Source organism: Rhineura floridana, chromosome 16, assembly GCF_030035675.1.
Source record: "Rhineura floridana isolate rRhiFlo1 chromosome 16, rRhiFlo1.hap2, whole genome shotgun sequence".
Taxonomy (NCBI): Eukaryota; Metazoa; Chordata; class Lepidosauria; order Squamata; family Rhineuridae; genus Rhineura; species Rhineura floridana.
In genome coordinates, this window is record NC_084495.1 from 38,398,236 (window position 1) to 38,415,015 (window position 16,780).

General features: G+C 49.7%; 2 protein-coding genes across 12 annotated transcripts in view; both read left to right on the forward strand.

Annotated features, from left to right (window-relative positions):
• The window catches only part of PHKA1 (phosphorylase kinase regulatory subunit alpha 1), a 37,380-nt gene extending 35,396 nt beyond the window's left edge, over nt 1–1,984 (forward strand). For all 6 annotated transcript variants that reach the window (XM_061598945.1, XM_061598947.1, XM_061598946.1 and 3 more), the window contains one exon: nt 24–1,984. In XM_061598945.1, coding sequence (XP_061454929.1) covers nt 24–197 — 174 coding nt within the window. In that variant the 3' untranslated portion in view covers nt 198–1,984. The remainder of the gene's footprint in view (nt 1–23) is intronic.
• A 1,469-nt stretch (nt 1,985–3,453) lies between these two features.
• On the forward strand, nt 3,454–15,389 carry HDAC8 (histone deacetylase 8). 6 transcript variants are annotated; one of them, XM_061598608.1, is made up of 11 exons: nt 3,475–3,670; nt 6,512–6,564; nt 7,015–7,145; nt 7,330–7,471; nt 8,528–8,640; nt 9,723–9,800; nt 10,699–10,807; nt 12,321–12,493; nt 12,844–12,938; nt 14,001–14,106; nt 14,911–15,389. In XM_061598608.1, the coding sequence occupies exons 1-11, from the start codon at nt 3,587–3,589 to the stop codon at nt 14,931–14,933; spliced, it is 1,107 nt and encodes a 368-aa protein (XP_061454592.1). In that variant the 5' UTR covers nt 3,475–3,586; the 3' UTR covers nt 14,934–15,389. The 6 variants fall into 6 exon arrangements, with proteins under 6 accessions (XP_061454586.1, XP_061454590.1, XP_061454591.1 ...); XM_061598602.1 differs by lacking the exon at nt 6,512–6,564 and having other exon boundaries at nt 3,454–3,670; nt 6,974–7,145; XM_061598606.1 differs by lacking the exon at nt 14,911–15,389 and having other exon boundaries at nt 3,454–3,670; nt 12,840–12,938; nt 14,001–14,090.
• Nucleotides 15,390–16,780: the final 1,391 nt, after the last annotated feature.

Here is a 16,780-nt window from a genome sequence, read left to right on the forward strand (position 1 = left end):
TTCTCTTTCCCTGGTGAAAACAGAAAATCCTGGGTGCAGATGATAGCATGCTGGAGAGGGACCCAGTCACCGGCATCTCCACTTTGCTTTACGACAGCGCCCCTAGTGGCAGGTTTGGCACCATGACCTACCTCTCCAAAGCTGTGGTCACCTACTTTCAGGAGTTCCTCCCCAGCAGTGGCTGCACCATGCAGTAAGCTGGTCTGGGTTTCTCAGAACAGCCTTGGGATTCAAGGCCAGCCTTGAGCTGCCTTGTCAGCAGATGGGCTCCACTCAGACCATCTCCCCTGAGCAAACCTGTCCTGTTCTGGGTCTGAACTGTCTTGGCAATGCAAACTGGAAACGAGCTTGGTGCTGCGACTGGCAATTCAGCAAGCAAAATGGGATTCTTCTGAGTGTTGCCAGAGAGCAAGGAGTTGCCTCGAAGAAAAATGTTACATGCAGAGAGCCCATTTCACTCCCAGCAGAGGACCTTTGCTTCTCAGGCAGAGGCCTATGGGAAAGGGGAAGGGGGGTGGCTGTTTGCACTGCTTTGAAGAGCTTCTTTTCACAGAGGGCTGCAGAGGACCAGAGAGTTTCTCCTGCTTCCGGTTGCTTTGTGAGGGCTCCTTTTTCCAGACTTCATGGCTATGTGGGGTTTTCTTTCAATTATGCTGGACTTTTTACCTTTGGTGTGTGTTGTTTTTTAAATGAAACTGGGGTTGTCGCTACAACTGTCTTACCATCCACAAAACCCTTCTCTGCAGGTCTCCCCAGTAGTAACAGCCTATCAATGAGTGCCTTTCAATGTAGACTTTGCCTTTACCATGTAACCAGCCTCATCATGAGTGACTTGTCCTGACTCGCTCTCACTCAAAGAGCAGATGCCTGAACTATTGGAAGCGAGCCTTGAAGGCTTTTGGCCACTTTGGTGAAGGTATTCTGGACTGGAGGAAGCTCCAAATTTTCTGATGTAAAAGCTATTTTAAAAATATTAGTCCCCTCTTTAAGGCAGTGGCTTTTGCAAAACAAAATCCATGTGTAGCCAGCAAATGCTTTTTTGGTGGGGGTGGGGGAGGAGAGGAGGCCCTCAGCTTCTTCTTGGGGCTTCCCCTTGATTGTCTTCCTAAGTCTGTAAAGAGACTGAAAACAGACAGTTCTGCTAACAGGTGCTTGACTCCTGTGACCGGTTCCTGCTTTTCGGAGGGGGTGGGAATGAGGGTGGGCCCTTGTGGGAATTTGCTTTTCTGGAGAATGTCTCTGTCTGCCCCATTCCAAGGAGGATTGATGGCTTTGCCTTCTGAGGAGGGGGCTTCCTGGCTCAGTGAAAAGCAACAGAAGCTTTGGAGGCGCTTGACTAGTAAGGAGGCGGCGGGAGAAAGTCAGCCTTGCCAAATATTTAAAATATCAAGATGGCTTTCTGGGAAAGAGTCCACTGAGTATCCATGTGCAGCAGGCAAGGAAGTTTCAGACTGTGGCAGGTTGCAGCTTTGGGGACGGATTTCATTTCACTTGGCGTTCTGAGGGGAAGATCAGGATTGCTAAAAGCCCATAGGATTTTTGAAAAGTGCTGCTGTCCAGGCCTAGCTGTTGGCTGGCAACATGAGCCCTTTTTTGTGTGCAGTAAATTGAACTGCTGTTTGAAAACTGCTTGTTTCTCTTAAGTGCCAAATATTTGATTTGAGGGGGACAAATCAGGGACAGTGTGTTCCCCCCCCCCCAAATCTCAAAGTCAAGTGCAAAAATAGAGTGAGTTTCTAGTAAGTCTTATGGGATGGTATTCTGCCCTCACATGGATTTTGCAATGCACTTTCATAATAGTTTACTGACATACTCATTTGCACTTTTTGTTCAGTTAGGGCTCTTGGGCCATGCAAAGTTCTGGAAAAGACACATCTTGATCTTTGTCTTTTGTATGCCCCATAGCATTATTAAAATGCTAAACTGCTCCACTGAACATGTTTTGAAGATTAAAAGCCTAGAATAAAATGTCTCAATTTCATTACGTTCTTTCTGGTGTTATTTTCATTTATCACTGGTGTCTGAACCAAGATTGAACAGAAACAGCGATCATCTTATTTTGTTTTATTTTTGTATTATTTCTATCATTTTGTATCATCCAGTTGTGATCCTAGGAGTTTGCAAAACAACACAATACTGTAATAAACTACACAGCACTATAATAACTGACATATCAATTAAAATCGCTCGCCATAAGTCGTAATTGACTTGAAGGCACATAACAACAATGCAGCCAGCCAGGCTAAATCAAGTCCTCATTATATAAGCCTAGGTGAACAGATACATCTTCAGCTGGCTCTAAAAGGTCAACAATGCTGGCATCCATTGCAGTTGAGAGGGGGTTGGGGAGCAGTATTCCACAATCGGTGCCACCCCTGAGAAAACCCTGCCCCATGTCCCGCACTAGGTGCTTCACTCTGTGATGGGACAATGAGACAGTCCTCCCCCACAGAACTTAGAGTGCAGTCCAGTTGTTTACAGGGAGAGGTGCTCCTTTGGGTGTCTGAGTCTTAAGTTGATTAGGGCTTTGTATTTTTTATTGATATATTTATTGTTACATTAATATCCCACCTTTCCTCTAAGGAGCTCAAGGTGACGTACACAGTTCTCCCCTTCTCCCATATTATCCTCACAACAACCCTGTGAGGTAGGCTAGGCTGAGAGAGAGTGGGTGACCCAAGGTCATCCAGTCACCTTCATGGCTGAGTTAGGGATTTGAAGCCTGGTCTCCCAGGCCATAGTTCAGTGCTCTTAGCACAACTTCATGCTGGCTGTCATTAATGTTAATACTTTGAGCTGGGCTCAGTAGGACACAGGCAACCAAGGCAGATTCTTCAGGATCAGTGCACAATATTCCAGCTAGCTGTGCTGGTCAAACTTCTGGCAGCCACGTTCTGCACCAGTTGCAGCTTCTGTACAGTCTTCAAGGGTCACCCCATGTAAACCAAATAGAAGGTTAGCTAAGCATGGGCGAGTATAGCAAAGTGATCTATGGCAAAACTGGCATAGGCACTCCATGTTGCTGAAGCTGCTTGATCCTTTGCGACAAAGCTGAATCTAATAAGTACTCCCAACTTACAAACCCATTCCTTCAAAGGGAGTGCAACCTCATCTAAGACTCCACCCGCATCACACATTTATTCCATTGTTATTCTACTGGGAACTAGCTTGTTTAAGGGTCCTGGAAGTTGTCAATTCCCAGGATTCTTTGGGGCCAGCCAGGACTGTCTGCAAGTGCTATGCTAGGGCTTTAAATGTATGGTGCAGGTACGGTCTTTATGCCCGCAGAAGCTCTCTTATTCCTTTAAAAGCCCGCACATTTTTAGTGGGGAGTGTCCTAGCCTCCCCCTCCGTGCCTCGCGGAGATTTAGAGCTTTCGCTTCACAATGCACAATGCGCCTCCTCTCCTTTCTCCGGCTAAGCGCACCCCCCCCCCGAAAACTACATCTCCCATCATGCCTCTGGGCAGGATATCCGTTCCCTAAAAGGGCCCGAGCTGCAACCAGCGCCCCTTTCGCCCGGAAGGCCGCGCTGGGTGCTCCGGCTGGCTGGCTCGCTTGCTGGCTGGCTCGCTCCCCGGGCGCCCATGGCCGAGCCGGCTCCGCCGGTCTATGTGCACAGCGCCGAATACGTGGCGCGATGCGACGCCCTCTGCAAAATGCCCCAGCGGGTGCGTGACCTGGACAAAGCCGTCAAGCCGCTAGTCCTCAGCGTTCTGGTAGCCCCTTCAGGGCTCGGGGAAGCGAAGGGCTGGCAGAGGCCGTCGGGAGGGGGGAGTGGTATTAAATCCAAGTGTATTGCGGCTGAGGGATTGGGGGGGCTCTAGCCCTTTGGAGTCATCCCTGTTGCCCCATCTGGTTACAACAACAGCCCTTCGAGGGAGGGTCTTGCACTGTGGTGGGGGAGGGCTGAGCAAAGCTTGCCTGAAGCGCTGCCCCCGGCCTCCGCAGCTTCCGGGCCCCTCTTTGGGAGGGGGAGGCTGGGGGCTCATCGAGGGTTTTGGCTCAGTCGTTTTCCTGGGAGATTGAGAAGCAGGCGGCTGTGTCCCCCCAGACTTGAAACACTTTGGGGGGGCAAGGGGAGGCCAGTTGGCGGTGGCGAAGGGGCGAGACTGAAATGAGGCGCACGCATCCCCGCCCCCGCCGCTACCTCCGGGCTTCACCAGTTGCACTGCCTGGGAGGCTGATATCCCACAGGGACATGAATGGGCCACAACCAGGCAGCCACGGCCCCCCCCCCGTTTTTTTGGCTCGCCTGAAAGGGGGCAGCCACTCTAAGGCTGTGTCTGGCTACCTTTCTGTTGCTTCCTTCCCAATCAAAAGGGACTGGGGGGTGCTTTGTGCCCCCAAGGTAAGGGGAAGGTGGATTTCAAGACCCTGGTCTCCTGTGCCTGCTGTTTAGAAGATACATAAAGCAAAGGGGCATCATTTTCTCCCCCCCTACCCCGGAAGAAAGGCTTTGAGAAATGTGAAGTCTTCCTCTAAGAAAGAAAGAAAAATAAGGGAGGGGGGACCCCGTGGTAGCTAGTTTCAAGATCACTTGAAACCAGTGTGGTGTAGTGGTCAGAGTGCTGGACTAGGACCTGGGAGACCAGGGTTCAAATCTCCACTCCGCCATGAAGCTTGACCTTGGACCAGTCATAGCCTCTCAGCCTGACCTACCTTGCAGAGTTGTAGTGAGGATAAAATTGAGAGGGAAGAGAACCATATGCACCACCTTGAGCTCCTTGGAGGAAAGGTGGGGTATAAATGTAATAAATGAAGTTTCCCCCATGGAAATCATGACGCAGGATACAAGTTTAATAATAAAAATCTTTGAGCCGTTCATGCATAATATACAGCAAGATCACATGTGAACATGTATTGTGTGTTCACACAGTGAGAACCCACAAATGATTGTAGGTTGCATGCATGTGTTGCTGTCATACATGATGATCTACCTGTGGATTTGAATCCTGCCACTTCCTGCATGGGAATACTTTAGGAAAAGTGGGACATTTGAACCAACCCAAATAAAAGGCATGGATGTGTTGCATAGGCCTTGCATTGTATTCCCTCAGAGGGTTCCAAAGGTTTTCAGAATGATAAAGGGCAGTTATCACCTGTTAACCAACACATCTTCCCTTGAGGTTGTACTTAATTTGCAGGGATGTTTCCAGGAGTATTAGTATTGTGGGTGCTGGTTAGATATTGTTGGATAGCCACATGTACTACTTTGGAGGTCTCTTCCTCCCCCCCCCCTTGCCTGTTGTTTTGTCAACCTTTTAAAACTAACTGAAGCTTCTCATAAGCTGATTGCTTCCTCTCTCTAGCACTGGGCTGCACATCTGCTCTGTTCTTGAGGCTGACTCTCTCCCTCATTTACATCATGGAGATTTGTGGGCTTTTCACAAATGCTAAAATGCATTTGGGGATCTGAATTAGCCCAGCTGTGTGGGCAAGGAAAAATAGATCATTTTGCTGTTTTCAGATAAGTATTTAGAATATATTTATTATTTGGTTTTAAACCTTTTTTACTCCGCTGTGCAGACAAAAAGGCTCACAGAAGACAATAATAAGATAGTTCCTGCCCTCAGGCTTAGAATCTGAAAGACGTGGCAGACAAGAAAAGAGGGATGTGAGGGAGGAGGAAAGAAATGATGAAGGTGTGTGGATCAGTTGCCCGCCTGGATGGAAATATACCTATTTTACTCCTCTAACTACGTTGTGCTCAGGTCCTGCGTGCATCTGGTTAGCCACTGTGAGAACAGGATGCTGGACTAGATGGGCCCACTTCAGCCTCACCTAGCTAGGCTCTTCTTAGGTTCCTATGTGTATTCAGAAGTAAGTCCAGTCGAATTCTTTGGGGCTTCCTCCCAGGTAAGTGGGGTTGGGATTGCAGCCTTAAGGACCAGCTTGCCCTGCATCTGTGTGCCTTCCTCCTGGCTTGTTCCCTCTTTCTTTCCTCCTACTCTGGTGTTTCTCTTCTCGTTTTGCTTCTCCCCTCCCCTCAGGGCAGGAATGTGCCTCAGAAGCACCTCTGGTGGCAATTAAGGGAGGGAAGCTGTTAGAAACTTATTATGAGCTTTGGAAGATGAAGGTGTTCAAAAGGCCTGCCTTTTGTTTTAAAGAATGATTGATCACTGAGCTGATTCCTGGATGGCAAAAGCATGTTTGTTGCCATTTAATTTGAAGGCAAAACAACCAGCTGCTAGGCGCCTGTCTAATTTCAGGTGGTAACTGATTGCACAGAGCTGCAAACATCTGCTGTTATATGCTAGTTCAAGCTCTTACCTATTTATCTATTATTACATTTATGTCGTGCCCTTTCTCCGGAAAGGAGACCAGGATGGCTAATGGAGGTGGATGGCATTGGGGCCCTTCTCTTAGTCTTGGCCTTGGAGCCGGCTGTTGTTGCTGCCTGCCGTCTGTGTCTGTGCTGCCAAAGGAGCGTGTGCAGGAGTATCAAGTACTCTGAGGCTGATCGAATTCTGCTCAGTTGCTTCTTTTTTTTTTGCTTCTCTCCCCTGCAGGCCAGCATGGTGCATTCCCTGATCAAAGCCTACTCGCTGCTGGATCAAATGAGGTAGTCTGAATTGGTACAGCTTATCACAGGCCTGTTGGATTCTGTCTGCTTGGATGGCATGGCTGTCTCTGCCAGTTACTCTGGAGTTTTGCCAAGTCACTCTAGAGTTTTCTGCATATTCTTGGGGGTGTTCTGAGGGTAGCCCTTGCATGCAGCCCCCTGTTCAATAATACCTAGGCTGCTTTGTGGCCAGAGTGAGCTTGCTTTCTCATCTCTTTTCATTTCTTTAAAACCACGCGTATCAGAACTCTCTAAAAATACTTGAAAAGCAGCAATAGAGGTGAGGAGATGCAAAGTGGCATCCTTGGAGCGGCCGCGGAGAGACTCCCGCCCTGGATCTTCCTTCTCCCATAGCAGAAGCTTCTTGCTCTTCTTTGTAGTGGTTCTGACACTGCCCTCCATGTCACAGGTTCCGGCCTGCCTCACCCACCTGGCCCTTCATTTTCCTAGGGTCGTCAAGCCCAAGGTGGCTTCCATGGAGGAGATGGCAAGCTTCCACACTGACGCCTACCTGCAGCATCTCCAGAAAGTCAGCGAGGAGGGCGATGACGACCATCCCGAATCTGTAGAATATGGACTAGGTGAGGCGATTTCAACTGGGGGAGGTTTTTTTGCAGAAGAGCCCCATGCCAGGTGTCAGGGAAGTGCAGGCAGCTGCAAGCCTCCATGCTCAGGGTGCTGACAGCTGGCTCACATCAGGGGCTTTCTGTGGCCTCTGGGCCGGCACACCCCACTTCACACTCCCTTTGTCCGTGATCTCTACAGGTTATGATTGCCCAACCACTGAAGGGATCTTTGACTACGCAGCCGCAGTGGGAGGAGCCACCATCACAGCAGCCCAGTGCCTGGTGGATGGCAAGTGCAAGGTGGCCATCAACTGGCCCGGAGGCTGGCATCACGCAAAGAAGTAAGGAGACAGCTCCTCGCCTTGTTGCTCCTCTCACACTAGCCCTGGTTGGCCTTTAGTATCTGTCGGGCGTGCAGACAGATGAGAGCCAAAAGCCGTGAGAGGGACAGTCCAGGGAAGCTCTTGTGCAGGCTAGAGTAGAGAGAGGAGCCAGGCTGAGTTACACCATGAGATGTGATGACATTGGGGGCTTTTTGGTTTGGAGAAAAGGCAGGTGGGCAGCAAAGGGGACAGACACACAACAGAGGTGTATAAAATTGTCCATGGGGTAGAGGAGGCAGACAGGTTCTCCCTCCCTCCCTCCCTTTCTGAATCCTAGTACTCAGGGCCAACTGATGAAGGCCGAGTGCTACAAGATTCAGAAAGGACTTCTTCACAGAGCACATAGCTAGGCTATGGAATTTGCTCCCACAATAGGAGGCAGTGATGGCGGCCCCCAACCTGGATGGCTTTAGAAGAGAATTAGACAGATTCATGTGGGAGGATAAGGCTATGTTCTCCCTCTGCTGTCAGAGGAAGAATGCCTCTGAATTCTAGTTGCTGGGAATCGCAAGGGGGAGGAAAGGGTGCTGCTGTTGCGCTCCGGGCCCGCTGGTGGTCCTTCCCTTCAGGGCACTGTGAGAACAGGGTGATGGACTAGGTGGGCCTTTGGCCAGATCTAACAGGGCCCTCCTTATGTTAATCTACTGATGGAGGTGATGCCTCAGAAGGGGGACGTGCAGTCCTAACTTGTTACAGGCGTGACTGAGGCCCCTTTGGTCATTTTTGCTTTTGTTCACCTTGCCTACCGGAGGGAGAGGGTTGCCATCCAAAATGTTTTGTTCCATATTCTGCCTTGCAAGTGGTTTGTCCCTCTAACTTTTGCGTAAGAAAACTTCCTCTCCTGTCCCTCCTCTTCCCTGCATATCTGTTTTTCTTCTCTGCAAAATCTGCCTTCTCCTTTCCCTGAACAGCAGGAGTGAATGTTCTTGGGGAGAGATCGAGTCCATCAACCTGGCAGACTCCCTTTGGTGGCCCCCAAGGCTTCATTCCTCATCCTGTCACATTTGTTTGCAGAGATGAAGCTTCTGGCTTCTGTTACCTGAACGATGCTGTCCTGGGCATCTTACAGCTGCGACGGAAATTTGACCGTGTCCTCTATGTTGACTTAGATTTGCACCACGGGGATGGTAAGGCTCCTTCCTGCCCTCTGGCAGTATGCTTAGTCTCCTGACTTACCCTAGTCTTCCTTCCCAGAACAAAACTGCATCCCACCTTCTCCATCAGGGGAGCCCTCATGCTCTGAGATTGGCTAATAAGGTTTGCTCGACCTTGGTGAGCTCACAGACAACTTGGCTGCAACACCCACCCCCCACCCTTTGTAGAAGGCTGTGGGGGCTTCAGTGTGACGCCTTTGGCTTGGGCAACGAGGAGTTTTCTGGTCAAGGGTTCCAAGGACTGCTGAGGCTTAGCTAGCTGTCATTGCGGCTGTTGGGGATCCTGAAGGATGCCTAGAGACGGGGACGTTCCTGGCTGTCCTACCAGGTCAGGTGGGCTTCTTGGCTGCAGCCACAAGGAAAGCCTTGTCTGAGCCTTGAGCACAGAGCCAGAGGTTGCTGGGGGGGGTGTCCCTTCAGTGCCGTTCAGCAGCCCCTCTGACTTTCCCTTCTTGGCCCTCCCCTCCCGTTGCCCATCTGGCTGCGTAACACTTTCCCAAGGAAATCTCAGCCCCCACCCCACACACACCCTCCCAAGGGGGGAAAGGCCCCAATTGAATGTTAAAGGTTTCTGGATAATGGTCCTGCAGATCAGAATGCTGGTTTGGGAGGTCGCAGCAGCTGGGGAAGGCAGAGCATCTGCTTGGCATGCAAAAGGGCCCAGGTTCAACCCCCAGTGACATCTGCAGGTAGGGCTGGGAGAGACTCCTGCCTGGAACCCTGGGGAGCCATTGCTGCCAGTCAGATGGACCCAGGGCCTGACTCAGTCCCAGTGCACCAAGCTGGGTCCTGTTTGCTGTAAAGTCTCCCCAGTTCCTGCTGTTCCAGATTGGGGCACAAGTGTGACCTCCCCCATAAATCATCCAGGTCTCCTTTGTGGTTCTCTGGGCAAACGGCGACCACGTTGTCTTCCAGCTTTCATCCCCAGCAGTCCCCTACAGGGGCGCCCACGTCTGGGGCTAGGCTCTCTCCTCCCAGGAGTGCAGCTTATGTGAGCAGCTGGTGGCCACATGGCGTGCAGGGATGATTCCATTTCTCTCTCTCACTCCACCCAGGCGTAGAAGATGCCTTTAGCTTCACCTCCAAAGTCATGACAGTGTCTCTGCACAAGTTTTCGCCAGGTTTTTTCCCAGGCAAGTGATCTTCTGACCATGTTTGAATGCTGTTTCCTTTAAGCCTGCCTGTGATGTCTTTTGTTGCTGCTGCTGCTAATGAACCAACATTGCCTTTCCCATGATCTCTCTGGGCAGCCCTGCTCCGTGCAAGAGAAGTAAAGGACAGGAACCCCAAGAGAAGCCTTCCTTAACCTGATGCCCTCCAGATGGTTTGGACTACAACTCCCATCAGCCCCCACATCATATGGCCACGCTGATGGGAGCTGTAGTCCAAAACATCTGGAGGGCCCCAGATTAGGAAAGGCTTTGTGGTGCTCTCTGATGCTTTCCATCTGGTAGTGGCTGCAGTACACTGGAACATTTCACAGTGCCTCCTTCTGTATATAAAATTGTAATATTGCCTCTTGCAGTCTAGATTTAGATTGTAAGTTGTAGGCCCATTTCTTTGATTCCATGATTTCCCTTGGATCTGTATGTACCACTTCTGTTTCCACAAGAGAATTGTCTTCAGAGCTGTGGGCGTGGCTGCCAGCTGGGTTTAAGTACAGAGGAAAAGCTGCAATAATGAGAAGGCACAAAGGAGCCTGAAAGGAGCACAAAATAATGACTGAATAGCTCAGTGTGTTTCAGAAATACTCTTCCTCTAGGGTCACTAAACAAAAAGTAATGTTAAAAAGGGGGAAACACACACACACACCAGATTAGTTGTCGTTTTCTTTTTTTAATAGTATATGTTTTTATGCACTCTGTATATAATTTTTGGGTGGATTTCTACTCATTGTATCACATGAATACCTGCTGTTCATTTCTCCTGAAGAAGAATACTTTTGCACACCTTTGAGATGCCGTCTTCCGGCGCACAAAGCATCCTTTGTTGCCCTGCTTGCAGTGAGCCTCTTTTCTGCCTCTTGCTCAGGAACAGGTGACGTGACAGACGTGGGCCTGGGGAAGGGGCGCTACTACAGTGTTAACGTCCCCATCCAGGACGGCGTTCAGGATGAGAGATACTACCAGATCTGTGAGACGTAAGAAACCTTTGCCACCCACAGCAGCCCTTTTGGAGCAAAGGCTTCTGTGGGTCCCTCGCTGTCCCCTCTAACCTGCCCACCAACCTCCCTTCAGGGCCACTCTGTCCTTGGTGCTGCCTGGCGCAGCTTGTGCCCAGTGCTTGCTCGGTAGCAAGGGTGCTATTTCTGTACGAAAGGAGGCTTTGGCTGCACTGTTTCTTTTTCCAGATGAGCTTCTGGGATTGGTCCTGTGACTTTGGGATCATTCCCAGGCTCTGCATGTATCTGTGAGGAAGGCTGTGTTCCACTTACTCTCCTAAAGGTCCTAAGGGCTAAACCACAAGCTGCTTTCCAATCTGTTTTAGCTCCAGGGACCGGAGAGGCAGCTTTCCTGGCCTGCCCTCTATTAAAGGGCCCCTCTTAATTATTATTATTATTATTGAATTTATTAGTCGCCCATCTGGCTGGTTCACCAGCCACTCTGGGCGACGTACAGAATAAAAACAATACATTAAACATTAAAATTTAAAAGCAACAGTAAAAGACTAGGCCATCCCAAAAGCCTTCCTGAAGAGCCATGTCTTCAGGGTCTGGTGGAAGCTCATCAGAGAAGGGGCACGACGGAGATCATTTGGGAGAGAATTCCAAAGGGTGGGGGCCACTATTGAAGAAACCCTCTCTCTGGTCCTCACCAGTCTGGCTGTTTTCACCAGTGGGATCGAGAGAAGGTCTTCTGAGGCTGATCTTGTTGAGCGGCATCCCTGACGATGCTGGAGGCGCTCCTTCAGATAGATTGGTCCAAAACTGTATAGGGTTTTAAAGGTCAGAGCCAACGCCTTGAATTGGGTTCGGTAAGCAACCGGTAGCCAGTGCAACTCCTTCAATACAGGAGTGATATGATCTTGTCGGCGGCTACCTTTAATCAGACAAGCCGCCGCACTCTGTACCAGCTGCAACTTCCGGACCGTTTTCAAGGGTAACCCCACGTAGAGCGCATTACAGTAGTCTAGGCGAGAGGTGACCAGGCATGTACTACTGGTGGGAGCAGATGATTGGGAAGGTAGGGGCGCAGCCGCCGTATCAGATGGAGTTGATACAGCGCCGTCTGGCTCACAGCTGAGATTTGAGGCTCCATGGACATGAAGGTATGTTTAAGCCAGCTTTCCTCAACCTGGTGCTCTCCAAATGTTTTGGACTGCAACTGGGGAAGGCTGGCCTAAGCTCTTGGCAACAAAAGGGTTCTTTAGCTTTGGCTGGCTTGTGTTTGAGTGGATTTGAAGGGAAGGCTGGAGAAAAGGGGGCTGCCTTGGCAGCCTTGGGAACTGAGGCAGCCTGGCACGAGGAGCAAAGAGTCTTCCCTCCGTATATGTGGAAGGGCAGGTCTGAGGCTGTGCCTGGAATTGTGGCAGCCCATGCACAGTTCGAGGGGGCAAGCAGCCTGGTGTGCAGCACTGTGTTCCAAATGGCAAAGGAGCCCTGGCTGCTCTTGTGGTCATGGGCTGCTTTCCCCGCCTCACCCTGTTCCCTGCAGGGTGCTGAAGGAGGTCTACGTGGCATTTAGGCCTGAAGCCGTCGTCCTGCAGTTGGGAGCTGACACGATCGCCGGTGACCCCATGTGTTCGTTTAACTTGACCCCTGAGGGGATCGGCAAGTGCCTGAAGTATGTGCTGCAGTGGCAGCTCCCGACCCTCATCCTGGGAGGAGGTAAGTGAGCGAGAGGGAGGGAAGGAGGGAGGATGGATGGACTGATGGATGGGATCAGCCACGATGCTCGCTAGCCAAAGGGATTCTGTGAGCCTTTATTGTTTGGCAGCTGAAGTGGCAAGAGTCCCTTTCAGCAGCTTTGGTGTCTTTATGCCATCGTTCTGGTCCTTTGCCTGGTCCTATAGAATCCAGCAGGGGCAAAATCCAGACTTTGTGCCTTGTGACCAGGGCTGGAACTGAAGTCTTATTCAAACCCTCCAATGATGCAAAAGGCCCTTTGCGGCTCACAATGTTCTCCTTTCATTCCTGTCTGTCTCCTTCACTTTCTGCTTCTTTGCTCCTGGAGACAGGAGGCTACCATCTTGCCAACACGGCTCGCTGCTGGGCATATTTGACTGGGGTCATTCTAGGAAGAACATTATCCTCCGAGATACCGGATCATGAGGTGAGGCTCCAGCAAGCCCTTCCTTTCTGCAAGCACAAGAACAGAGTTGCTCCGCTTAGCCAACCCCCCCGGATATTCAGGACCATTTTGTTGAGAGGCCTTCTAGTAACAATTATTGCCAGTCTTGTTCCCAGAAAACTTGAGGCAATCTGCATCCTTTCCGAGGGGTTTCGAAAGCAAGTCCTCCTCAGATTGCTCATAATGAGAGGAGGAGGAGTGGGGAACAGAGTCTCCTGGTGGCTTGCACAAAGATACCTGCATGAACTACTTGAAAATAAAAATGCAAGGGCAAAAACTGGTTGTGAGATGGCTCTGAATAATTTAGTTCTGGTGTCATGTAGTGGCAAAGACTGAGAGCTGGGGAGGCCCATTTTAAACCTTGCCTCAGCTGTGGTTTCACAAGCCAGCCTCCCTATCTCTCAGCCTTGGTCACCCAGTCTTCAGAATAGGAATAATCATTCTGACCTACTTAATACAGGATTTTTAAAGATTACTGAGATAACATACATGAAATGCTTTGTACCCTCTCTAAAGCATTACAAGAATGCTAAATGTGTGTATTGGTTTAGCAGAATGTGGCCTTTGATTTTCACTTGCTTGGCATTTCATTTGTTTGGTAACACATTTTCTCCCTTGACCATTGAACTACTGGAACAAAATACATTGTGCATGTTCAGAACATGATTCCACAATTGAATATCGGCTCAATGCCCCCATTCTTAAAGAGGGAAGAAAAATGCTAAATTTATTGTAATTTGGTGTCTACTTTGAAGATTGAGGCATTGGAATGAAAGTTGGTGAGCACATTCATGACATAATTCTGTGCTTCAAGTTCCAGCACTAGCTTGGGTCCTTCACCCATTTTTCAAGGAAAGACACAGAAAGGATGCAGAGCACTGGACTGTAGCGCATTGTTCACAGCCCAAGGCCTCTCACACGTTGCGCTTTTCTAGTCAGGACATTTGAGCTGGCAACTTGTTGTTGAAATCTTCTGTATGCTGTGAGTTCAACATGCCAGGGATGGTGTTTCTCTTCCTTAGGCTTTTTCCTCTTACTTGGCAGTTCTTCACAGAATATGGCCCTGATTATGTCCTGGAAATTACACCAAGCTGCAGACCAGACCGTAATGAGCCACAGAGAATCCAAGAAATACTCAGCCGTATAAAAGGTGAGTCCTTTGCAAGGGACGTTCTCCCCGCCCCCAGCACCGCTTGCTTGAGAGGAGGCGGCCTTGGAGGTGGCTGCCAACAAGGCTGGCTTCTGAGGAAGGGCCATTGTAGCTCAGTGGCGGAGCACCTGCATTGGATGCAGAAGGTCCCAGGTACAATTCCCAGCAGCATCTCCAGGTAGGGCCGAGAGTGTCCCCTTGTCTGAAACCCTGGAGAGACACTGCCAGTCCATGTAGACGATACTGAACTACATGCACCAGTGCTCTAACTCTGCGTAAGGCAGATTCCTCTGCTTCCTTCCTTCGCTTTGCCAAGCTGGATTCCCCGGGTGTGACAAGAAGGGATGTGCAGAGGCTGGCTTTCGCATTTGATTCTCCATGGGAGTCTTGCTGAAAAACCTCGCCTCAGTGCCAAGTGTTCTGCAGCCCTAGCAGTGTCTAAGCAGCGCTATTTAAAGCGTATGAATCATAGCTGTCATGCGCTGAGTCTCCACACCCTCTTCGGAGGCCACCAGGGACATCCACTGGGGAGCGTGGAGACCTCAACATAGTCACAGCTGCCTGTGTGGGAAGCATTTCTCAGTATTATGGCCAGTTTTGGGGTGGTGGTGCAGGGGTACAAAGAGACATCAGAACCACCCTCATTAATGGCATTGTTCTCATTGGATACATAAAGCCTCCTTTGGCATGCAGAAGGCTTTTGCCCTAGTTGTCTTGTCCACCCTTTTAGCCGCCCTGTTGCTGCCGAATTGCCTTCCTTCCCACAAGCAAAAGGAGGGCTGTGTGAGTGTCTCTTTGTTGCAGGGAACCTGAAGTATGTGGTGTAGCAGAAAAGGACCACTCCTCTTTTCGCTCCTGCAAAATATCTCCTGGACCAGAGCGTGAGAGTACAAAGCTGTCAGTCGCTGCTGCAGGATCCCAGAAGAAAACCACTTGGGGGCTCTGAGAAGCTGCTGGCCCTGTTGCCACTGGGGAATCCCCATCTGTCACCAAGGACCCATTGATGCACCAGTTTCTTGCCCTCTTTTCTAAAGTAGCCGATTCTTGGGAAAAGCTGGGTGAGGGTTATGACTTTTTCTTTTTTAAACAAGGAGGTGGCATTTCCTAGAATGGCATCGGTGCTCGTTTTTAACCTTTTATCTACCACAGGTAGAGCCCACTCAACCAAAGGGGTTGTGGTTAGGCGGGGGTCTTCCTGCTGTATTGGCAGTAGCCACACCAGAAGGGGGGAGTTGCTTTTTAGAATTCTTTGCTTTGAAAATAAAGTATTTGATATATATGTATATTTGCTGCTTGTCTTTGCTTGTTGTCATTGATCACCTCTCCCTCTCCCCCAGCTTGGCTTTCTAGAGCTACGCTGCTGCTGTGGCTGTGTAAATTTTGGTGAAGGGTTCCTCAGTTTCCACAGCAGTTTCAGACAGTCTTTTCATTGTGCACTAAATGCTTCGTCAATATGGAAAACTCAAAAGGCTTTCCCGTTAGCCCGGCAGCGGTGGCGAATCCCTCTACTCTTGGGGGGAGCACAGGACCAGCCTTCAGAAATTCTGTGAGGACGATTTATTTATTTATTCGATTGATTGATCGATCGATATCCCACCCTTCCTCTCAGTAGGAGCCCAGGCAACTAGTCACGATGGCCATATGTTGATTTGTAATTTGCAGTGGTTTGAAGTACTGATTTGTATGTAAATTGTGTTGAGGTGAATCATGACAAAAGTGGGGTGTACGCTCAAATTTTTTTACAAAAAGTTTTACTTCCTGGCTCAGAGGCAGCAAGTGCCCCTGAATACCAGGCTGTGGAGAATCGCAAACGGGGGAGAGCTGAATGCTCTCAAGTCCTGCTTGGAGGCCTCCCAGGGCAATCTGTTTGGCCACTACCAGAAATGGGATGCTGGACTAGGTGGGCCCCTTTGGTCTTATCCAGCAGGGCGATGAGACCATTTTTAGTCTCCAAACCCCTTCCAGCTCAAGATGGTTTAGTCTGTCCTTGTATCAGCCTTAAAAACTGCATTGCTGCTGTTGTCTATTGCATTTTAGCATTTCAGTTATGCTCTGGTGTATTTTAATTTTTTTAAAAAAGTGTGTAAGGTGTTATGAACCTTTTTTTCATGGAAAGGGTCCAAGTAAACAAATATGCGACCTCTCACCTCTCTTTAGCCCCTTGCCTCAACCTGGCTTCCACCCTGGCAGTGCATGGAGAGTGTCTGGTAGCAGGCCAGCATTTTTCTGCATTAAGAAAAAAATGATTTCAAAAGGTTTGTTTTCTTTTTATACAGCTCCTAAACTTCTGAAAGCAAAACACAGCCCTTTTGTTCACAGGCCTGACTCCCTATCCTCTGCAATTACTAATGCCCCCTCCCTCATTTAGCAGTCCAAAGGTGGAGTCATATTCTGCATGTCTAAACATCATGGTGTGTGTGTGTGTGTGAGACAGAGAGAGAGAGTAAAGAACAGGACAAAGCAACACCAGGTCTTGGGATGACGGGCATGTCAGGAATGCTTTGATTTGGATTCCTTCATTGTGCAGGGGGTTGGACTTGATGGCCTTAATAGGCCCCCTTCCAACTCTACTATTCTATGATTCTTTGTCTGGGGCAAAACCTTGACGGGATCTGGCCCAAGTGCTATGCCCTGGGTTTTTGCTGGCAGTCACTGGCCAACATCAGATCAGGCA

Excerpts from the sequence above, each read along its gene's own strand:
- HDAC8 (XM_061598608.1), top strand. The coding sequence starts at position 3,587 with ATGGCCGAGCCGGCTCCGCCGGTCTATGTGCACAGCGCCGAATACGTG. Across the intron at positions 10,808-12,320 it reads TACTACCAGATCTGTGAGAC|GGTGCTGAAGGAGGTCTACG; the intron begins GTAAGAAACCTT and ends TGTTCCCTGCAG. Across the intron at positions 12,939-14,000 it reads CCGAGATACCGGATCATGAG|TTCTTCACAGAATATGGCCC; the intron begins GTGAGGCTCCAG and ends CTTACTTGGCAG.